The sequence below is a fragment of the Hoplias malabaricus genome, chromosome 6 (assembly GCF_029633855.1).
Source record: "Hoplias malabaricus isolate fHopMal1 chromosome 6, fHopMal1.hap1, whole genome shotgun sequence".
NCBI lineage: Eukaryota > Metazoa > Chordata > Actinopteri > Characiformes > Erythrinidae > Hoplias > Hoplias malabaricus.
The window spans coordinates 41,544,606-41,568,528 of record NC_089805.1 but is presented as its reverse complement, the minus strand read 5'-3'; the positions used below and the strand labels follow the sequence as shown (position 1 = coordinate 41,568,528).

Genomic DNA, 23,923 nt, shown 5'->3' with positions numbered 1-23,923 from the left:
GTGTGTGTGTGTGTGTACTCCAGGGACTTGTCTTCCTTGTGCCCTCCCCCAAGCTAGTCCCGACAATGTAAATCGTTGCATTTTAATGTGAAAACAGGTTTTAAAGTTGGGTTAACGTTTGGGTTAGGGTTAAGTTAGTGGTACGTACGGAAAACCTATGAGTAAACATCCACAAAACGAACGGAAGGTAATTAAATGTCTCCAACATTCAGAGGTAGAAGATTGTTTGGGTGTGTGAGTTCCAGATACATATCACACAGTGGGGACGTGTCTGTCTAAGGTAATACGATCATGTCTCCACACCGTAAATCATTACTTTTTAATGTTGAGACACGTGTTAATGTTAGAAGGTTATGTTTAGTAAATATTCAGGTAAGGGTTGGTTTTAGGCTGTTAGATCTGGAGTTATATGGAGGGCTATGATTAAGATAAAGGTTAATCTAGTAGTAGTTATGGTGAAGGTGACGGTAGGTCTCCACAGAATGAATGGATGTCTGTGTAATGTCCCCTGAAACCATGGAGACGAGACCGTGTGTGTGTATCTCTGGTGTTTGTGTTTGTGTGTAGTGGGGGTCTCAAAGGTGAATACAGCAGTGTATTTGAGTTTTACTTCACTGCTTTATAATTTGTTTAGTTTTAATGCCACTGGTGTCAAGAGGATCATTACTAGTTAGATTCAGTTATAAATGCATATGTCTCAATTATCGTGAGTATTTTTTGTGTGTATTCTGTCCATATCTAAGTGTATATATTAGTTATTACATGTAATTATATGTGTATATATTGAAGCCCTCATGTAAGTAAGTATATGGCCAAGTTGCTCTCGATTGTAAGAGTACACTCCTCAGTTACAGGTGTACGTTCCTCATGTAAACGTGGATATTCTTCATTCAACACATATGATCTACACTTGAATGTCTCCCACAGGTGTGGCCACTGTAAGAAACTGACTCCTGATTTTGAAACTGCAGCTAAACGCCTAAAAGGAATAGTAACTTTAGCCAAGGTAAATCAGCTCCAAAAGCCACATCAAGAAAGTGTAACATGTTGTGTTTAAACATGGATTTGCAGTTCAGCTGATCCCTGTGCTGTGAATGTGAAGTGTGTGTGTTGTCTGCACGTGATCTTGTAGGTGGACTGTACCGCTAACACAGAGATCTGTGGGCGGTTCGGGGTCAATGGATATCCCACGCTCAAAGTATTCAAGAATGGAGAGGAGTCGTCGTCGTATGACGGTCCACGTTCAGCAGGTGTGTTTGCAAGTTCATTGTGTAAATGCATTGTTTGAAAGTGGCTATTTCTGATGTACAGGGTGGGCCATTTATATGGATACACCTGTTCACACACTGATAGCAACAGAAGAGGGTTGCATTGACAATCCAACACAATGGGCAGCACTTTGAACACATTTTATAAGTGGTCAGAAACTTGTAAATAACTCGTGAAAGAATAAAGTTACGTTAAAAACAAGCACACCATTGTTTTTCTTGTGGAATTCCCAATAAGTTTGATGTTTCACATGACCCTCTTCCCATTCAAAAAACAATAGTTGGATCCAAAATGGCCGACTTCAAAATGGCCGCCATGGAACAGGAAGTTAATATCACCAATCATTCCCATTTTATTAAGGTGTATCCATATAAATGGCCTACCCTGTACAAGTTGCTTGTTTTAATTTCATGTTATATTCAGTGATTTCTTTTTCAGACATTTCTTATTTGATTTCTCTGTAATGTTTCAGCTGTTTTGTGTAAACAGGCACAATTTATTCTGTAAATAACGGACATGTAAACTGGGCCTTTCACAGATGGAATTGTGGAGCTCATGAAGAAACAAGCAGGGCCTGACTCAGTGATTCTACACAATGAGAAAGACCTGGAGGCCTTCATCAACCACTTTGATGCTAGTATTGTGGGTGAGAAACCTATATTATACTTAACATATTGTTATGATATTAAGCTTTTAATTGTTCAACACATAGTTCTGAATGTCTTGATGTCAATGAGATTTTCCCAAAGTGAAGTATAAGAGAGTAGAGAGCCTTAAACATGAAGGTTCAGCTCTTCATTTTGGCGATGTCTCCAGGCAAAAATGTAGTTCCAAATATGAGTAAAGCAATGTATTGTTGCTTAGTAAATAGTGATGAATATAGTCATATATGAATCCCCTACAGATTTGGGACCAGAATGTGTTGCGCTGCCCCAAATGATCCGATATAGGCAGCCCACATTGACCCCGTAAATGTACCACCACATCCAGTGCCCATGGATGTCTTTAAAGCAACTACGCCAAGCTCAATCCATGTACGTCCCACTGAGGTGTGTTGGCTAGGTGACCCCTTACTGTTATACCCATTACATCAATCAATACTGCAGAACAGGAGATGGTGCCCACTTCTAGTTTGGGAATCCCTATTTTCGATGTCCATACAGGATGTTTTTTTTATTTTATTTTATAATGTCAGAGATTGTATTGAGATTGATACTTCAGTGCTATTAACTTGATATGCTCCCTCTCTTTCTCTTTCCCTAATGGTCAGGTGTGTTTGAGAGCAATGAAAGCCCTCAGCTGGTGGAGTTTCTGAAGGGAGCAAATCTGATGAGGGACAGTTTCCGCTTCGCACACACAACTGACCTGCAGCTGGGACACGAATACCACCTCACAACTGAGTAAGAGAGGGGGGGGGGGTAGCACATGAGCCTAAATATAAAGGGATATGAAAGAAGTCAGGGAAGTTACATAAAGGAGAAACAGAGACCATGACAAAGAGGGGGGGGCACAGAAAGAGCAATCATCCACTCACATACTGGTAAAGTACTGTTTAATCATCAAAATCTCATTCATTTACATTTTTATTATTCATTCATTCATTGTGTGTAATGTCGGGGAGAACACACCACAATCCTCACAGACAGTCACCCGGAGGAAACCCACGCAGACACAGGGAGAACACACCACACTCCTCACAGACAGTCACCCGGAGGAAACCCACGCAGACACAGGGAGAACACACCACACTCCTCACAGACAGTCACCCGGAGGAAACCCACGCAGACACAGGGAGAACACACCACACTCCTCACAGACAGTCACCCGGAGGAAACCCACGCAGACACAGGGAGGACACACCACACTCCTCACAGACAGTCACCCGGAGGAAACCCACGCAGACACAGGGAGAACACACCACACTCCTTCCTCACAGACAGTCACCTGGAGCGGGAATCAAACCCACAACCTCCAGGTCCCTGGAGCTGTGTGACATTTTGATTATTTTTATTTATTTCCTTATTTGCATATCACATGTAGCACAAGGAATCACTGCTACACCCACTTCCGTAAAGCGTACAAAGCCCTCCCCCGACCTCCGTTCCGCAAATCAGATCATTCCTCTATCCTGCTCCTGCCCCCCTATAGGCCGAAGCTGGAGCGGCAACCGCCCACTATCAGGGCGGCCCATCGTTGGTCGGACCAAACAGACACTATGCTCCAGGATTGTTGTGATGGTGTGGACTGGGAGATGTTCCGTGATTCGTCGATGAACATTGATGAGAACACAGACTCCGTCACTGGATTCGTCAGGAAGTGCATAGAGGATGTTGTGCCCACAAAAGAGTGTGTGTTTACCTCAATCCGAGGAAGCCATGGCTCAGTGCACGTGCTGCTGCGTTTAGAACCAGAAACGTGGCAGAGTATAACAAAGCCAGCTATGCTCTCTATAGCTGGGACACGAATACCACCTCACAACTGAGTAAGAGAGGGGGGGGGGTAGCACATGAGCCTAAATATAAAGGGATATGAAAGAAGTCAGGGAAGTTACATAAAGGAGAAACAGAGACCATGACAAAGAGGGGGGGGCACAGAAAGAGCAATCATCCACTCACATACTGGTAAAGTACTGTTTAATCATCAAAATCTCATTCATTTACATTTTTATTATTCATTCATTCATTGTGTGTAATGTCGGGGAGAACACACCACAATCCTCACAGACAGTCACCCGGAGGAAACCCACGCAGACACAGGGAGAACACACCACACTCCTCACAGACAGTCACCCGGAGGAAACCCACGCAGACACAGGGAGAACACACCACACTCCTCACAGACAGTCACCCAGAGGAAACCCACGCAGACACAGGGAGAACACACCACACTCCTCACAGACAGTCACCCGGAGGAAACCCACGCAGACACAGGGAGAACACACCACACTCCTCACAGACAGTCACCCGGAGGAAACCCACGCAGACACAGGGAGAACACACCACACTCCTCACAGACAGTCACCCGGAGGAAACCCACGCAGACACAGGGAGAACACACCACACTCCTCACAGACAGTCACCCGGAGGAAACCCACGCAGACACAGGGAGAACACACCACACTCCTCACAGACAGTCACCCGGAGGAAACCCACGCAGACACAGGGAAAACACACCACACTCCTCACAGACAGTCACCCGGAGGAAACCCACGCAGACACAGGGAGAACACACCACACTCCTCACAGACAGTCACCCGGAGGAAACCCACGCAGACACAGGGAGGACACACCACACTCCTCACAGACAGTCACCCGGAGGAAACCCACGCAGACACAGGGAGAACACACCACACTCCTTCCTCACAGACAGTCACCTGGAGCGGGAATCAAACCCACAACCTCCAGGTCCCTGGAGCTGTGTGACATTTTGATTATTTTTATTTATTTCCTTATTTGCATATCACATGTAGCACAAGGAATCACTGCTACACCCACTTCCGTAAAGCGTACAAAGCCCTCCCCCGACCTCCGTTCCGCAAATCAGATCATTCCTCTATCCTGCTCCTGCCCCCCTATAGGCCGAAGCTGGAGCGGCAACCGCCCACTATCAGGGCGGCCCATCGTTGGTCGGACCAAACAGACACTATGCTCCAGGATTGTTGTGATGGTGTGGACTGGGAGATGTTCCGTGATTCGTCGATGAACATTGATGAGAACACAGACTCCGTCACTGGATTCGTCAGGAAGTGCATAGAGGATGTTGTGCCCACAAAAGAGTGTGTGTTTACCTCAATCCGAGGAAGCCATGGCTCAGTGCACGTGCTGCTGCGTTTAGAACCAGAAACGTGGCAGAGTATAACAAAGCCAGCTATGCTCTCTATAAGACCACAAAAGCTGCTAAGCTCCCTCTGTCACTAAAACCAGTGCTGCGTTTCCTGACGAGCTAAACTCCTTTTACGCTCGTTTCGAGGCTAAATGCACCGTGCCATTGGAGAGACCCCCCACCATCACTGAATCCGCCCCTCCCTCCGTCTCCGTAGCTGACGTACACAGATCCTTTAAGCGCATCAGCTAGCAGGAGTATTTACTGATATTTTCAAACCCTCTCATACCCTCTCTGTCGTGCCTTCATGTTTTACACTGACCATCATTGTCCCAGTTCCAAAGACTGCCAGCGTTACCTGCCTAAATGAGTGGCGTCCAATAGCGCTCACCTATCATCAAGCTCCGGAATCTAGGTCTGAACAGTTCCCTGTGCAGCTGGATCCTGAACGTCCTGACGGGCCGAAGACAGGTGGTGAGGATGGGCCGCACCATGCCCTCATCACTAGCCCTTAACAGTGGTGCCCCTCAGGGCTGTGTGCTCAGTCCACTCCTGTACTCCCTGTACACTCGAGACTGACACAGCTCCAACATCATCATTAAATTTGCTGATGACACGACAATCGTGGGCTTGATCTCGAACAACGAGAGGAGTTTAGCTTCCTGACCGACTGGTGCCAGGAAAACAACCTTTCTCTTAATGTCAAAAAGACAACGGAGCTGATAGTGGACTTCAGGAAGAAGGAGAGCGTGCACACTTCTATTTCCATCAATGGACCCCTAGTGGACCCCCAGGTTCCTTAGTGTTCACATCACAGAGGACTTTGCATGGACAGAACACACCACACGGATGATAAAGAAAGCGTAACAGCGCCTCTTCCACCTCCGACAGCTGAGGATGTTCGGTATGAACCCCCACATCCTCAGAACATTCTGTAGAGAGCGTTCTGACAGGCTGTATCACCACCTGGTACCAGAACTGTTTCTCCCCCCAGGCCACCAGCATGCCGAACAGTCAGTAGCACAGTGACCTGGACCACACTCACCACAATCATCCATCTTACACTTTACCACTGGAACTGTGTTTACTGCACACTCCAGGTCTTTGTCCCAATATATTTCAGACTCTTTCCAGCTTCACCCCTGTGCTCATTGCTATTGTTAAGAGATATATACACTTACCTATATTCTAGTTACATACAACTGCTCTTGTATATTTCAACAGTGCGATATTGTGTGTGCTGTATACTGTAATGTATAAATGTAAGCTAAGCCTGTGTCTATACTGTACTTAATTAGTTTATTTTGTACTGTTTATATATTTTTTTTCTTTAACTTATTACTATTGTGAGGCACTACACACCCACATATTTCACTCACCTTACACTTGTGTTATGTGATGTGACCTGATTTGATTTGATTATTTTATTATTATTATTATTATTATTATTTGACAAAAAAAAGAAAAGTGTAGACTCAAAGCTGTAAGCAGAGTGTAAATTAAATATAGATATGTATTTAATTAGTTATGCAATTGTTTATATTAATTGGTAATTAGTTAAATACATGTATTGTCTAAAGCTCTGTGTGTGTGTGTGTGTGTGTGTGTGTGTGTGTGTGTGTGTGTGTGTGTGTAGGGGGGTGTTATTGTTCAGACCTCCACGGCTGGTCAGTAAATTTGAGGAGAATGTGGTGCCACTCAGAGAATCCTTCTCTGTCACAGCTCTGCGACGCTTTATCAGAGACAACATGTAAGTAACGTTTCTCCTTGCTACACTCACGCTGACCCCCACTAAACTGATAGTCTTTCTCTATATTTAACCATTTTACATCTGTTAACTCTGTGCTTGTTTTACATATGCCAGTCATGGCTGAATTACACAGCCATGTTTCAGTTGGTGAACACCCTCTTTAACAGCTATGTAGAGGAACACATAAACACTGCTGTATTTTTCTGCGTCTGGACGATTGTAGCTATGGCATTTGTCCGCACCTGACCAAAGAGAACAAGGATCAGCTGATGAAGAGGGATCTGCTGACAGCGTATTATGACCTGGATTACCTGCACAATCCCAAAGGCTCCAACTACTGGAGAAACAGGTGAGCAGAATCCAGTCAGTAGTCAATGAATGCTACGTCTAGCAGAAGACATCATACAGTTCCTCATGTTGTTCACTTTGCCACAGGAGTAGGAGAAAACACAGATTACAGACAGGGTTTTCAACTACAGCTGTACAAAGACAACCTTCCCTCCAAGCTTTAAGCTTATATTGCAGTGATAAACAGGCAAAAGGAGAGAGATAAACAACTCTTTGATGACTCAGAGTGATCTTACAGATAATAAGAATAAAAGTATATCAACCACTTTCCAACAACGGAAAACTTATGAGTAGCTTATTCTTGTGTAGAATCTTCAGCCTGTTTTACAAAACGAGTCTCTTAATAGTTCCGCACTTGTTACTAGGATCAATCAAGCAATATATCTAAAGATGTACTTTAAGTTTGATCTGTTATTTGTGTCAGGGTGGCAAGGGGTGCAGCAAGTAGTGTCGCAGTCACACAGCTCCAGGGGCCTGGAGGTGGTGGGTTCGATTCTCGCTCCGGGTGACTGTCTGTGAGGAGTGTGGTGTGTTCTCTCTGCGTCTGCGTGGGTTTCCTCCGGGTGACTGTCTGTGAGGAGTGTGGTGTGTTCTCCCTGTGTCCACGTGGGTTTCCTCCGGGTGACTGTCTGTGAGGAGTGTGGTGTGTTCTCTCTGTGTCTGCGTGGGTTTCCTCCGGGTAACTGTCTGTGAGGAGTGTGGTGTGTTCTCCCTGTGTCCGCGTGGGTTTCCTCCGGGTGACTGTCTGTGAGGAGTGTGGTGTGTTCTCCCTGTGTCCGCGTGGGTTTCCTCCAGGTTGCCCTGTGAAGGACTGGCGGCCCCTCCGGGGTGTGTTCCCGCCTTGCGCCCGGTAATCCGGGTGGGCTTTGGACCCACTGTGACCCTGAACTGGATAAGGGTTACAGATAATGAATGAATGAATGTTATTTGTGTCAGGGTGTTGAAGGTGGCATCTCAGTACAGTTCCCAAGGCCTGCATTTCTCTGTGGCTAATCGAAACGATTTTGAGGATGAGCTGGAAGAGGACTATGGCCTGGGATCCACAGAAGGAAGTGAGGTTCCATTTGTGACCATCAGAACTCGAGCAGGACACAAATACAGCATGCGTGAGGAGTTCACGTAAGTCAAGAAGTCTGTCTCCATCCACACAGCATTGCTGTTCACAGGCGCTAGAGTCAATGATGTACAATGATTTCTATAAGATATTTTGAACCGTACTGTGCTGATAATGTATCAATACTAGATAATTTTCAATGGAAAATAGTCTGAAGAATATTTGTCTTTATAGAATACGGAGTCATTATCGACTATAAAAAATGCATCTTAGCATCTCATTTCAAATTAAATGCTGCTTCAAATGCTGGGTGAATAAAAATATATATATATTTTCTTTTCAGACGGGATGGAAAGTCTTTAGAGAGGTTTTTAGAGGATTATTTTGCTGGGAGACTGAAGCGATATGTCAAATCAGAGCCTGTCCCTGCAAACAACAATGGACCAGTCAAGGTATTCCACTTTATTAAAGCTGTATAAACTACTTTTATGCACATCTTTCTATAACGACTAATGCATGAATATCATGGACACTGTTTACTTCATATCACCCTTTGCTTCGTGGTTGTGTTCGCCTCCCTGTAGGTGGTTGTAGCGGATACCTTTGATGAGATAGTGAATGATCCAGAGAAGGATGTGCTGATTGAGTTTTATGCTCCATGGTGTGGTCACTGCAAGAAAATAGAGCCCAAATATATAGAGGTTGGACAGGAGGTGAGTTCTTTGAAACTGCCATAAAAATGGCATGATTTGTTCATCGTCTGCAAATAGATGAACTGTCATCTCGCAATCCTCAGCTTTCCAGTGATCCCAACATTGTTATTGCCAAGATGGACGCCACTGCCAATGATGTCCCGCCAGGCTATGATGTACAAGGGTGCGTAAATAAACATTCCCACCACGATTAAGGCCTTTTACTCCTTTTTCAAAAACACTATTTGAAATCCTGGGAGTAGTGTTGTGTTTAAATTACTATTATGAAGTCACTTTAACATGTGCTTAAATACAATTCCACATTAAAGAAAGGAAACGGGACGTGGGTGTCTACGTCCTCAAGCTACAGCTCTGTTATACAAGGTCCCTGACACCGTCAGGTTCTTGTTTCAATGTCACTTTTTCCCTTGAAGAACACACACATCTTTAAAGAAACTGTTCTCTATATTTTATAGTTGTATGCCCCTTTGACAATTGTATTTATAACTGCTTGCAGATTTCCCACAATATACTTTGTTCCCGCTGGGAGAAAAGATGAACCAAAGCAATATGAGGTAATGACCTTGATCACCAATATGTTACTCATGCAGAAATACTTATTGTTGTACTGGTTTTGCACACAATCAATACAAATGAACACGTATTGTGACGTTGGTGTTTCAGGGAGCCCGTGAAGTAAAGGACTTCATTAGCTTTTTGAAACGAGAAGCTACCAACTCCTTGGTGCTCAATGGGGTGAAAGAGGAACTGTGAACTGTCTGGAAGAGGAGTGTTCTGGGGGGAAAAACATTTCACTGGTTTATTTTATTTGGTTCTGCTGGGATACGGGTCACTGTGGAGCAACCGTGCATTTCACTCCTTTTGAAAGAACTAAGAAAGACGATCACATGGAAGTATAGAAGGTAAAAGAAGGAACGAGGGGAGCTGGATGCTTTGTATTTGGTTAATATTTGGTAGTTTTCAGTGACACTTTACTCAAGGGCAGCATTTGTAAGGCTATATAAACCTACAGTAAATGACATCAACCTACATAACCACATGAATAATTCATTCAAGTTTAGGTCCTGGGCACAATCAAGCTCTTAAAAAGGTATCAGCATTTTCTGTCCAGAGTGTGTTCCTGCCTTGTACCCAATGATACCGGGTAGGATTCACTGCGACACTGAGCAGGATGAAGTAGTTACAGATAATGAATGAATGAATAAAACACACTGAGCTGCTAGTAGCTGTTTAGACTTTGCTATTAATGCTCAAGGGGGCGCTGTAGTGGCTTGGGCCCCTAAGCATGTTCCTATAAAATTCATAGAATAATGCACACGTTTGTCATAAAAGTGCAGTATGTTTATGTTGCCTAGCCTTATGAATGTTTCCCCTAGGGTGTTCCTGAATTATTCAATGTTGTTAGAGTTAACTGTTCTTTCAGAAAGGCACCAGAACAAGTCAAAGACATTTGGTATTAAAGGACCATTCTTTCATTTCTTCATTATTAATCAGGGCCATCAAACGTAAGCCAGTCTTATCTGCTCTGTAAATATGTATTCATTTCATCCGTTTGAGTTTCCCATAGGAAAAAACCCTGGGGCCTTACACTGCGCACTCCTGTTATAAGCACTGACGGTCTGTTTCCTGTTTCTCTGTCTGTCTCTCTCTCTCTCTCTCTCTCTCGTGCTTTTTCACATCGTGATTTGAGGCAGCTCATTTATGTTATCCATACCTATAGTTTTATTCCAGGCTAACATGGTGCCACACTTCCTCCACTTTCCTTATTATTAAACTGATCATAGTAATGACGCCTGCCTGAGCGTAGAGTTTTTACTGGCACATGCATGGATGGATAACTCACGTTACAAACGAATGTATGGAAGTTGTTGTCTAAAACCCATGTCATGTAATCATACCTGTTTTATTTATTACTGTGTGTCTATTTAAAGATTAAATGAACAAAATGGGCACAATAACAATGTCCTGGAGGGCTAAAGCAACACATTTGTTAGTTTATCTGCTCCAGCTCAGGTGAAGGGCTTTTTTTTTCTTGTTAGTCGTTATTTTTCTTGTTCTTTTTAAAGATAATCATTTCACCTGTAACTGAACCCACAACCATTAAACTTCCATTTTCTGTAACTGCTTCCTGTTCAGGATCGCTGTGGGTCTAGAGCCTACCCTGAAATAATGGGCACAAGGCAGGAACACTCAGGGCATCACACACTCACACCTGTGGACACTTTGAGTGTCCAATCCATCCACCAGCAGGTGTTTTTGGACAGAGGGAGTAAACCAGAGGATCTGGCGGAAGCCCACGCGCACACAGGGAGAACACGCCACAGTCAGGAGGAGTTACTTGAGGCAGGGTTAGAACATACAACCCTAGATCCCTGGGGCTGGGTGACAGCAACACTACCCGTTGCTCCATGGTGCCACCCACAAAAACTAAACTGACTTTTGTAATGGTTTTAATAGAAAGGTCTTCACACCTGAGGTTAAAAATGCCCTTGAAAATGTAGAAACACTCTGGATTCTCCATGTATTTAAACTATTGACCTTACACATACTTCCCACTGGTTTTAGCTAAGTCTCAAGTTTTCCACTGTAAAACTCACACTATTTTACAGACCAAGTTTGGGGAATGAAAAACAGGATACCTGCATTTGGCAGACAAGCTTATCCAGGGCATCTTAATGTCAGGACCTGAACACCCTGTGGAGAGAAGGCAAGGCAAGTTTATTTATAGAGCACCTTTCATACAGAAGCAATTCAAAGTGCTTTACAGAAAAAAAGAGTTAAATTAAAAGACAGAATAAAAATCATGAATGTCCAATAAAACAATTACATAAAAAGAGTAAAATGATTCAAACAATTTAAAATGATACGATAAAAGAAAGGAACTAAAGTGCCGTTACATAATAAAAGTGCAGAGTGTTTTATACCGAGCTGTAGCTGCTCAAACAGGAATGTTTTCAGTCTTGATTTAAAAGTGTCTAAAGTCAGGGCTCTTCTAATGTTCTCAGTCTGGTTCCATTTAAGAGCGGCGCCGGAGTTAAACGCTGCTTCTCCATGTTTAGTTTTGACCTGAGGCAGGACTAACTCTAGTTCCTAAAGATCTGAGAGCTCTGCTCGGCTCATATCTCTGTAGCAGATCTGATAAATACACTGGTCCTACCCCATTTAGACATTTATAGAGCAGTAATAACACCTTAAAGTCTATTCTGTAACAGACTGGTCTCCAGTGTAAGGATCTGAGGATGGGGGGGTGATGTGATCTCTTCTTTTGCTCCGAGTGAGAACTGTTTAATGGTCTTTTGTGGAAGTCCAGTATAACAACGTGGAAAAGGGTTCAGTGTACAAAATCCCATTGCTTGTTTGGGAGCAGGTGTATGAAATATTGATGGTCCATTTGGATTAGACAGAGGAGAGGCGATCAGAGGGGTTGACTAATCTCTGAACCGTGTCCATGCCTGGCTCTGCAGGTCCACAAATCACTTGTGCTCCCCATTTCATTGAAACACATCACAGAAGTTTGAGGGAATCTGTAATATATTTTTCATTAATTTTCTCACTGATAATCATCATCTCTGCTCTAACAGTTGGCAAACTAAACTATCTACTGCAGGCAGATACTGCTGTGAAAACGTCCTGAAATTCCTACACTGAGCTGGGGGGATGATATTAGTATGTGACAAAGAGCACGTTTTCACTGCTCACTTTGCACGGCCTTTTTGCAAACTTCTGTGTTTCTGCTGCTTCAGTAAATCAAGTCTATCACGTTTATACATTGCTCTGAAATGGAAAAGACAGGTGGGTAATACACTACAGTCCAGCATTTCTGAGAATAATTACAGCACTCAGGACTGTTTGTTCTCCTTTAGTTTTAGTCTTTCTCCTGAAATCCTGCTTAATGCATGTTTTAGTGTTATCTTGGTTAAACCCTTTAAAGCATGGCATATGAAATAATAATAATACAATAAAACTGATTTTTTTTTGAAAATCACACATTATGTGGCCCTTTAACTGAAAATCTAAATGTTGTTAATTTATACATTTTGGATCATATCATTTCTGAATGTGTCATATTTAGGGTGGCACGGGGGCACAGCAGATAGTGTCGCAGTCACACAGCTCCAGGGACCTGGAGGTTGTGGGTTCGATTCACGCTCCCTGTGACTGTCTGTGAGGAGTGTGGTGTGTTCTCCCTGTGTCTGCGTGGGTTTCCTCCGGGTGACTGTCCGTGAGGAGTGTGGTGTGTTCTCCCTGTGTCTGCGTGGGTTTCCTCCGGGTGACTGTCTGTGAGGAGTGTGGTGTGTTCTCCCTGTGTCTGTGTGGGTTTCCTCCGGGTGACTGTCTGTGAGGAGTGTGGTGTGTTCTCCCTGTGTCTGCGTGGGTTTTCTCCGGGTGACTGTCTGTGAGGAGTGTGGTGTGTTCTCCCTGTGTCTGCGTGGGTTTCCTCCGGGTGACTGTCTGTGAGGAGTGTGGTGTGTTCTCCCTGTGTCTGCGTGGGTTTCCTCCAGGTGACTGTCTGTGAGGAGTTGGTGTGTTCTCCCTGTGTCTGTGTGGGTTTCCTCCAGGTGACTGTGAGGAGTGTGGTGTGTTCTCCCTGTGTCTGTGTGGGTTTCCTCCGGGTAACTGTCTGTGAGGAGTGTAGTGTGTTCTCCCTGTGTCTGCGTGGGTTTCCTCCGGGTGACTGTCTGTGAGGAGTGTGGTGTGTTCTCCCTGTGTCTGCGTGGGTTTCCTCCGGGTGACTGTCTGTGAGGAGTGTGGTGTGTTCTCCCTGTGTCTGCGTGGGTTTCCTCCGGGTGACTGTCTGTGAGGAGTGTGGTGTGTTCTCCCTGTGTCTGCGTGGGTTTCCTCCGGGTGACTGTCTGTGAGGAGTGTGGTGTGTTCTCCCTGTGTCTGCGTGGGTTTCCTCCAGGTGACTGTCTGTGAGGAGTTGGTGTGTTCTCCCTGTGTCTGTGTGGGTTTCCTCCAGGTGACTGTGAGGAGTGTGGTGTGTTCTCCCTGTGTCTGCATGGGTTTCCTCCGGGTAACTGTCTGTGAGGAGTGTAGTGTGTTCTCCCTGTGTCTGCGTGGGTTTCCTCCGGGTGACTGTCTGTGAGGAGTGTGGTGTGTTCTCCCTGTGTCTGCGTGGGTTTCCTCCGGGTGACTGTCTGTGAGGAGTGTGGTGTGTTCTCCCTGTGTCTGCGTGGGTTTCCTCCGGGTGACTGTCTGTGAGGAGTGTGGTGTGTTCTCCCTGTGTCTGCGTGGGTTTCCTCCGGGTGACTGTCTGTGAGGAGTGTGGTGTGTTCTCCCTGTGTCTGCGTGGGTTTCCTCCAGGTGACTGTCTGTGAGGAGTTGGTGTGTTCTCCCTGTGTCTGTGTGGGTTTCCTCCAGGTGACTGTGAGGAGTGTGGTGTGTTCTTCCTGTGTCTGTGTGGGTTTCCTCTGGGTAACTGTCTGTGAGGAGTGTAGTGTGTTCTCCCTGTGTCTGTGTCGGTTTCCTCCGGGTGACTGTCTGTGAGGAGTGTGGTGTGTTCTCCCTGTGTCTGCGTGGGTTTCCTCCAGGTGACTGTCTGAGGAGTGTGGTGTGTTCTCCCTGCGTCTGCGTGGGTTTCCTCCGGGTGACTGTCTGTGAGGAGTGTGGTGTGTTCTCCCTGTGTCTGCGTGGGTTTCCTCCGGGTGACTGTCTGTGAGGAGTGTGGTGTGTTCTCCCTGTGTCTGCGTGGGTTTCCTCCGGGTGACTGTCTGTGAGGAGTGTGGTGTGTTCTCCCTGTGTCTGGGTGGGTTTCCTCCGGGTGACTGTCTGTGAGGAGTGTGGTGTGTTCTCCCTGTGTCTGCGTGGGTTTCCTCCAGGTGACTGTCTGTGAGGAGTTGGTGTGTTCTCCCTGTGTCTGTGTGGGTTTCCTCCAGGTGACTGTGAGGAGTGTGGTGTGTTCTTCCTGTGTCTGTGTGGGTTTCCTCTGGGTAACTGTCTGTGAGGAGTGTAGTGTGTTCTCCCTGTGTCTGTGTCGGTTTCCTCCGGGTGACTGTCTGTGAGGAGTGTGGTGTGTTCTCCCTGTGTCTGCGTGGGTTTCCTCCAGGTGACTGTCTGAGGAGTGTGGTGTGTTCTCCCTGTGTCTGCGTGGGTTTCCTCTGGGTGACTGTCTGAGGAGTGTGGTGTGTTCTTCCTGTGTCTGCGTGGGTTTCCTCCGGGACTCGAAAGTGTCCGTAGGTGTGAGGGTGTGTGTGTGTGTGTGTGTGTGTGTATGTGTGTGAGTGAATGTGTGAGTGTCTGTGTTGCCCTGTGAAGGACTGGCACCACCTCCAGGGTGTATTCCTGCCTTGCGCCCAATGATTCCAGGTAGGCTCTGGACCCACCGCGACCCTGAACTGGATAAGGGTTACAGATAATTAATGAATGAATGTGTCATATTTATGCATTTACAAATATTCTTTTATTTTGTTCACTGCATAAACAGTTTATTTTAACAATTTATTTAGATTAATTTCAATTAAATAATCAACATCAAATGATTGTCTCTGTTCTTCAGAACTTATCAGGAAAACACATCATTGAGCCGAAGAGAAACACTGCTGCAGAGGTCCTTGACCTATGAGGACCTTCTCACATTTCATAAACTGGTGGTAATAAAAACACCAAAACCACAAAGGCTCTTTTTTGTTGATCTGTACAACTGTGTTTCCATATTTAGGGGCACTACAGGTGTTTCTGTTACTGTCTGAACCTTGGCTTCAGGTCTGAGGTCATTCAACAGACCTCCCACACTCCTCTGTATCATCACCTTCTTCCTCTGAGTCTCACAAAATGTTGACCACTGAGCCGACACTTTTTGCACACAAAGGCTTTTGGAAAACTAAAAATACATGTTTGTTTCATAAAAACACTTTGTAAAATTGTCTAAATGTGTTTTGCTGCTGTAAAGAACAGATTGAGTTTTTTGAATATTATAGTTAATTAATGAACATTTGACCAGTAGAATACACTACAGCTATGAAATGGAACAAAAAATGCTTATCATACAAATCATACCTGGAATTGCTTCAGTTTAGTAAAAAGTAGCCTTGAGATTTTCTCCTGTGTTTTCATGATGATAGCAATAATTTTGTAATGTTTTGGTAAATGCATGAAAATTTACCACTTCCACTTCATTCACAGTTCAGTAAAAAACTCAGAACACTGGCCCCAAAAGGATGGAAGTTTGTTTCTGTACTTCTCTTCATTAGATGATGAAAGAGCCACCTCTTTAAATCATATATCATATTTGATATGTGATGTTTATAGGGTTAAAGCACTACATTAGCATCATAGCCTCAGCACTATCTTGACGCTTTGATATCCTCCTTGGTCTACCGGTATGCTCCCCTTTTACACCCTTCCCATTTTGTTTGTACTTGATCCAGATTTTAGACACAGCTGACTGGGAACATGTTTTGCGACTTTCCATGATGATTATTTCCCTTCTTGAAGAAGTTTTATAATCCTCTCTTTTGTTTCAGCTGTTGGAAACATGAATCATGTCAATCTGCTTTGTGCAAGAGCTCTCCAAGGTGTGAGCACATTTTTTTAACCGAATACTAGTAAACAGATTTAATCTGATGCATGTGTTTATTTTAGAACTGCAAATTAGATTCCATAGTATTTTCCCCAAAGCTAAATGACTCCATATTTTTTTCTCTACTTGATCTAAACAAATATATTGTGACTGACTACAAAGATTATGTTTCTATTTTTTTATTATTATTATTTTCGATTTCGATCGATTAAAGTACTTATAAAAAATAGTAATTTTGAAATTGAACCTCAGAAATTTAACTTGTTTTGTGGACAACTATGAGAGACAGGAACCCTACAAAATAACACTGCGGTTAAGCCAGCCGCCGTTTGAGAAAACACGGTTAAACTAGCCGCACGTCAGATTTTAGTGCGCGTATACTAGTGACAAACCGGTAATATTCAATGCGCGTGAAGACCTAAGCTTATGCCCTTCATTTTAAAGAAAGTAACAGCATTTAACCGGTTATATATTGGTCATTTCTAGTAAGTAGTCCAAACAATCAACAGATATCAGTTCAGGGTTTACTACACTATCTATCTATGAAGTATGAAGTGATTTTACTGTATAGTTTTTGAGTAAATGATATTCAAAATCACAATAATTGTCCATTGTTTTTAATGTTAACTCAAGTTTGATGTTTTATAAAATTGTAATTTTGAATAAGTAGTCCATACAACCAACAGATATCAGTTCTGTGTTTACTATACTATGTGTCTATGAAATATGAAGTGATTTTACTGTATACTTTTTGAGTAAATGACATTCAAAATAACAATAATTGTCCAATATTTTTTTTTAACCTGAGTCAAGTTCACTGCTTTATAATATGGTTATTTCTAATAAGTAGTCCATACAACCAACAGATATCAGTTCAGGGTGTACCACACTATGTACCTATAAAATATGAAGTGATTTTACTGTATACTTTTTGAGTAAATGACTTTCAAAATCACAATAATTCTCCATTGTTTTTAATGATGAATCAAGTTTACTGCTTTATAAAATGATCATTTCTAATAAGTAGTCCACACAAACAACATATATCAGTTCAGGGTGTACCACACTATGTACCTAAAAAATATGAAGTGATTTTACTGTATAAATTTTGAGTAAATGATATTAAAAATCCCCATAATTTTCCATTGTTTTTAATGATGACTCAAGTTTGATGTTTTATAAAATGGTCATTTCTAATAAGTAGTCGACACAAACAACATATATCAGCTCAGGGTGTACCACACTATGTACCTATAAAATATGAAGTGATTTTACTGTATACTTTTTGAGTAAATGACTTTCAAAATCACAATAATTCTCCATTGTTTTTAATGATGACTCAAGTTTACTGCTTTATAAAATGATCATTTCTAATAAGTAGTCGACACAAACAACATATATCAGCTCAGGGTGTACCACACTATGTACCTATAAAATATGAAGTGATTTTACTGTATACTTTTTGAGTAAATGACTTTCAAAATCACAATAATTCTCCATTGTTTTTAATGATGACTCAAGTTTACTGCTTTATAAAATGATCATTTCTAATAAGTAGTCGACACAAACAACATATATCAGTTCAGGGTGTACCACACTATGTACCTATAAAATATGAAGTGATTTTACTGTATAGTTTTTGAGTAAATGATATTCAAAATCACAATAATTCTCCATTGTTTTTAATGACGACTCAAGTTTACTGCTTTATAAAATGGTCATTTCTAATAAGTAGTCCATACAACCAACAGATATCAGTTCTGTGTTTACTATACTATTTGTCTATGAAATATTAAGGGATTTTACTGTATACTTTTTGAGTAAATGACATTCAAAAATCACAATTAATCTACATTGTTTTTAATGACGACTCAAGTTTACTGCTTTATAAAATGGTCATTTCTAATAAGTAGTCCATACAACCAACAGATATCAGTTCAGTGTGTACCATACTATGTACCTATAAAGTATGAAGTGATTTTACTGTATAGTTTGTATGTAAATGACATTCAAAAGTCCCATAATTGTCCATTGTTTTTTAACACGAGTCAAGTTCAATGTTTTATAATATGGTCATTTCTAATAAGTAGTCCACACAACCAACAGACATCAGTTCAGTGTGTACCACACTATGTACCTATGACATATGAAGTAATTTTACTGTATAGTTTTTGAGTGAATGACATTCAAAATCACAATAATTCTCCATTGTTTTTAATGATATAAAGCAGTGGACTTGACTCATGTTAAAAAACAATGGACAATTATGGGAATTTTGAATGTCATTTACTCAAAAACTATACAGTAAAATTACTTCACAATTTATAGGTACATAGTATGGCAGACACAGAACTGATATCTGTTGGTTTTATGGACTACTTATTAGAAATAACCATATTATAAAGCAGTAAACTTGAGTCATCATTAAAAACAATGGAAAATTATGGGGATTTTGAATATCATTTACTCAAGAAATATGCCGTAAAATCACTTCATATTTCATAGGTATATAGTGTGGTACACACTGAACTGATGTCTGTTGATTGTATGGACTACTTATTAGAAATGACCATTTTATAAAGCAGTGAACTTGACACGTTCAAAACAATGGACAATTATGGGATTTTTGAATGTCATTTACTCAAAAATTATACAGTAAAATCACTTCATATTTTTTAGGTACATAGTGTGGTACACCCTGAACTGATATATGTTGTTTGTGTCGACTACTTATTAGAAATGATCATTTTATAAAGCAGTAAACTTGAGTCATCATTAAAAACAATGGAGAATTATTGTGATTTTGAATGTCATTTACTCAAAAAGTATACAGTAAAGTCACTTCATATTTTATAGGTACATAGTGTGGTACACACTGAACTGATATCTGTTGGTTGTATGGACTACTTATTAGAAATGACCATATAAAGCAGTACACGAGTCATCATTAAAAACAATGGAAAATTATGGGAATTTTGAATGTCATCTACTTAAAAACTATACAGTAAAATCACTTCATATTTTATAGGTACATAGTGTGGTACACACAGAACTGATATCTGTTGGTTGTATGGACTACTTATTAGAAATAACCATATTATAAAGCAGTGAACCTGACTCAGGTAAAAAAAAACAATGGACAATTATAGGGATTTTGAATGTCATTTACATAAAAACTATACAGTAAAATCATCTCATACTTCATAGATAGATAGTGTAGTAAACCCTGAACTGATATCTGTTGATTGTATGGACTGCTTACTAGAAATGACCAATATATAACCGGTTAAATGCCGTTACTTTTGCTTTAAAATGAAGGGCATAAGCTCAAGTCTTCACGCTCCTTGAGTATTACCGGTTTGTCACTAGTATACGCGCACTAAAATTTGACGTGCGGCTAGTTTAACCGTGTTTTCTCAAACGGCGGCTGGCTTAACCGCAGTAAAATAACTGTCGTGTTGACGCACTTCCTAGTGCGCTAAAATGGAGCTTGAATTCGGATTGGAACGGAGCCTTAGTCTACGCATTTCCGATACGTAACTTCCTGCTTTCGCTGTGTGTGTTTCTGCTGCTTCAGAGACGTCAATGTAACACACTTTAAACTGAAATGGAAAAGATAGGTAAGTAGGACACTGCATTTCAGCATTTCACGCAATTAATTATAGCACTTAAGAGGGTTTCTTTTCCTTCGTAAAGAAACTACTGAAGAGCTGGATTTTAATTAGTGTCAGTTAAACTTTGCAAGCTGATTTAAGCAGGGTATTTAAGTGAATTGCAGAATTTACTAGTCTTTGTCTTCAAATTTTGTTTATGTTTAGTTTTAGAATTGTCTTAGTTTAATTTTTACGCTTTATTCATATAAAGGTTTTGTGTTTAAAGTCCCATATCATGGAAAAATACAATTTTCTGGTTTGTTTGTTTTAATCAGATAATATCATGTGTCACTGCCCAGCCCTGATACACTGATACACCAAGATATTTTTTAATAAAAATAATTACACAGTCTAATATACATTGATCCATGTTATAAGCTCCACTGACCATATAGGTGCATACAGTTCTACAGCTACAGAGGTTAACCCATCTGTGTTCCTCTGGTACAAGGTGTTTAGATCCAGCAGTTCTTTTTTAAACCTACGTCCACTCACTGTCCACTCTGTTAGACACTTTTACGTCATTGGTCCACCTTGTAGATGTAAAGTCAGAGACAGTAGCTCATCTGTTGCTGCAACGTTTGTGTTGGTCGTCCTCTAGGGCTTCATCAGTGGTCAGTTAACACTGCATATGTCTCATGTCTTGGCCTATGACAATTTAGGGCGACACACTCACACATTCACTCAAACTTACGGACACTTTTTGAGTCACCAATCCACCTACCAACGTGTGATTTTGGACTGTGGGAGGAGACCGGAGCAGCCGGAGGAAACCCACGCAGACACAGGGAGAACACACCACACTCCTCACAGACAGTCACCCGGAGGAAACCCACGCAGACACAGGGAGAACACACCACACTCCTCACAGACAGTCACCCGGAGGAAACCCACGCAGACACAGGGAAAACACACCACCCATCTTTACGGACAGTCACCCGGAGGAAACCCACACAGACACAGGGAGAACACACCACACTCCTCACAGACAGTCACCCGGAGGAAACCCACGCAGACACAGGGAGAACACACCACCCATCTTTACGGACAGTCATCTGGAGGAAACCCACACAGACACAGGGAGAACACACCACACTCCTCACGGACAGTCACCCGGAGGAAACCCACGCAGACACAGGGAGAACACACCACACTCCTCACAAACAGTCACCCGGAGCGGGACTTGAACCCACAACCTCCAGGTCCCTGGAGCTGTGTGACTGTGACACTACCTGCTGCACCACCGTGCCGCCGGGAACCTATGTCTTTGTTTACACACCTCATCTGTAGGCTCTTGTGTCCTTATCATAGTCATCTTTAAAAAATTAAATAAAACTCTATCCAGATTTGCCCCCTCCTGGCAAGGATGACCTGCCTCTCTCTCTGTTGGAGATGGGCTGCTCAGGGAGATTTGAGGTTCTCACACATTCACTGCCTGGAAACCATCCACTACAGCCACAGAGCACAGTGAGTTACACACAATTATCAACCTTTACATTTTATTTTTAATAAAAAAACACTGTCAACTGTCAGAACCGAGGGTCTTTATCCATACTTTATTGTTCAGTTATTCAACTCATAAATTAATGGGGTTTGAGTACAAAATGCCTGAAAGCCTTTTGTAATTGTTAGTATTTTTATTGTTATTCTGACTATTATTATTAATATTATTATTATGTGTTAGGACATGATGAATTTTAAATTAATTTATTTTCTCAGTAGAAAGTACAGTTCACGTTTTTGAGACACACTTGTTTTTAGAGTCAACAGGTGTAATATCTAATATCAAATTACATTTATCATAAATATATTCATTAATACCATGTCTGCTAGACCTGACCTTACTGATACATTGCTGATATTCTTCCAGCTCCCTCATGGGCTTCCTCCCACCAGTATGGACCTGAAGATGGAAGTGGAGAAGCGTTTCCTGCAGGATCCGGCCTGGCTGCCCATACATGACAACACTGATGCATTTCAGAAGTTTCTGAAGTAGGAAACCTTCTTTTACCTGGTTCAGTATTTCTCCTTCTGTCGTTATGTGATGGTTATATGGCACCCTATGTGTAACATGCTGTTCAAAGGTTTTTATTGCCATTAATTAATGAATGAATTAACATTTGAATTTAAAAATGTAAAACTATCCAGCAAAACTGAAACTTGTCCTGATATGCAGTTTTGTTTCTCAGGTTGAGTAAGAGAAACAGGTGTGTGGAATCGCTATTGCACTGTTCTCTCTCTCCTCTTCACTCTGGTCTGTCTGTGGTCAGAGACCCCACCACCGGTCACCTGCTGGACGTCACTGAGGTAGCATTTCAATCACAGTACTTCAGAACAAACCAGTGATTCATAAAGAGGTTCATTAACGAAACATGCCACTGGAATGTTTTAACAAGATGTCTACAGTCAGTGTGTCATGGCAGTAGCACATGAAGTGCTGTGATTCAGGTTCAAATGATGGATGAAATTATTAAACTTGAAAAATGCCTTGATTGGATTAAAATCAGCCAAGTGAATAATGTATTACATCAACATTAATAATGTCGATTTAGACACCAAGTCCGTCACAAGACTTTGCATAGTACTCATGGCAAAGTAACCTCTCTTATAACATTACGGAGATGGTTATTGTCTATGTGTTCCTCTTTTTAAGGTCTTATTAGAGCACACAGAGTTGTCAGCAAAGAATTCTTTGTCATTGCAACGGCAGCCGGGACCTCCATCAGAAAGCTTGCGAGGGAGCAACACAAACTACCCATTTCTCCCAGGTACAGCACTCATGAAGGTTGTTCTGTTTCTCCCTGTATTAGTCATAGACACTATTCTCTCATACTTCACTTCTAGTGTAAAACATGCCCAATGATTATTCTCACTGTAGGAGCTACAGGGGTTGAACAATGAAACTGAAACACCTGTCATTTTAGTGGGAGGTTTCATGGCTAAACTGGAGCAGCCTGGTGTCCAATCTTCATTAACTGCACATTGCACCAGTAAGAGCAGTGTGAAGGTTCAATTAGCAGAGGGTAAGAGCACAGTTTTGCTCAAAATATTGCAACGCACACGACATTATGGGTGACATACCAGAGTTCAAAAGAGGACAAATTGTTGGTGCACGTCTTGCTGGCGCATCTGTGACCAAGACAGGGAGTCTTTGTGATGTATCAAGAGCCACGGTATCCAGGGTAATGTCAGCATACCACCAAGAAGGACGAAACACATCCAACAGGATTAACTGTAGACGCAAGAGGAAGCTGTCTGAAAGGGATGTTCGGGTGCTGACCCAGATTGAATCCAAAAAACATGACCACAAAACCACGGCTGCCCAAATCACGACAGAATTAAATGTGCACCTCCACTCTCCTGTTTCCACCAGAAATGTCCGTCGGGAGCTCCACAGGGTCAATATACACAGCCGGGCTGCTGTAGCCAAACCTCTGGTCACTCATGCCAATGTCAAACGTCGGTTTCAATGGCGCAAGGAGCGCAAATCTTGGGCTGTGGACAATGTGAAACATGTATTGTTCTCTGATGAGTCCACCTTTACTGTTTTCCCCACATCTGGGAGAGTTACGGTGTAAAGAAGCATACCACCCAGACTGTTGCATGCCCAGAGGGAAGCATGGGGGTGGATCAGTGATGGTTTGGGCTGCCATATCATGGCATTCCCTTGGCCCAATACTTGTGCTAGATGGGCTAACTAATAAATTATTGTGGTCTAAAACCAGGTGTTTCAGTTTCATTGTCCAACCCCTGTACAGTTGCAGTCAAAATATTTTACCCCTATAGCTAATTAGG

General features: G+C 42.3%; 2 protein-coding genes across 2 annotated transcripts in view; both read left to right on the top strand.

Annotated features, from left to right (window-relative positions):
* pdia8 (protein disulfide isomerase family A, member 8) overlaps positions 1-13,208 on the top strand; it is a 13,579-nt gene extending 371 nt beyond the window's left edge. The window contains exons 2-13 of the mRNA XM_066673938.1: positions 928-1,006; positions 1,133-1,250; positions 1,808-1,915; positions 2,540-2,669; positions 6,728-6,841; positions 7,065-7,190; positions 8,126-8,308; positions 8,587-8,695; positions 8,828-8,956; positions 9,040-9,119; positions 9,453-9,510; positions 9,620-13,208. Of these exons, the coding sequence (XP_066530035.1) occupies positions 928-1,006; positions 1,133-1,250; positions 1,808-1,915; positions 2,540-2,669; positions 6,728-6,841; positions 7,065-7,190; positions 8,126-8,308; positions 8,587-8,695; positions 8,828-8,956; positions 9,040-9,119; positions 9,453-9,510; positions 9,620-9,709 (1,324 nt within the window). The 3' untranslated portion in view covers positions 9,710-13,208. The remainder of the gene's footprint in view (positions 1-927; positions 1,007-1,132; positions 1,251-1,807; positions 1,916-2,539; positions 2,670-6,727; positions 6,842-7,064; positions 7,191-8,125; positions 8,309-8,586; positions 8,696-8,827; positions 8,957-9,039; positions 9,120-9,452; positions 9,511-9,619) is intronic.
* A 6,796-nt stretch (positions 13,209-20,004) lies between these two features.
* The window catches only part of skic2 (SKI2 subunit of superkiller complex), a 37,855-nt gene continuing 33,936 nt past the window's right edge, over positions 20,005-23,923 (top strand). The window contains exons 1-5 of the mRNA XM_066673937.1: positions 20,005-20,095; positions 21,474-21,595; positions 21,999-22,120; positions 22,318-22,435; positions 22,782-22,896. Of these exons, the coding sequence (XP_066530034.1) occupies positions 20,083-20,095; positions 21,474-21,595; positions 21,999-22,120; positions 22,318-22,435; positions 22,782-22,896 (490 nt within the window). The 5' untranslated portion in view covers positions 20,005-20,082. The remainder of the gene's footprint in view (positions 20,096-21,473; positions 21,596-21,998; positions 22,121-22,317; positions 22,436-22,781; positions 22,897-23,923) is intronic.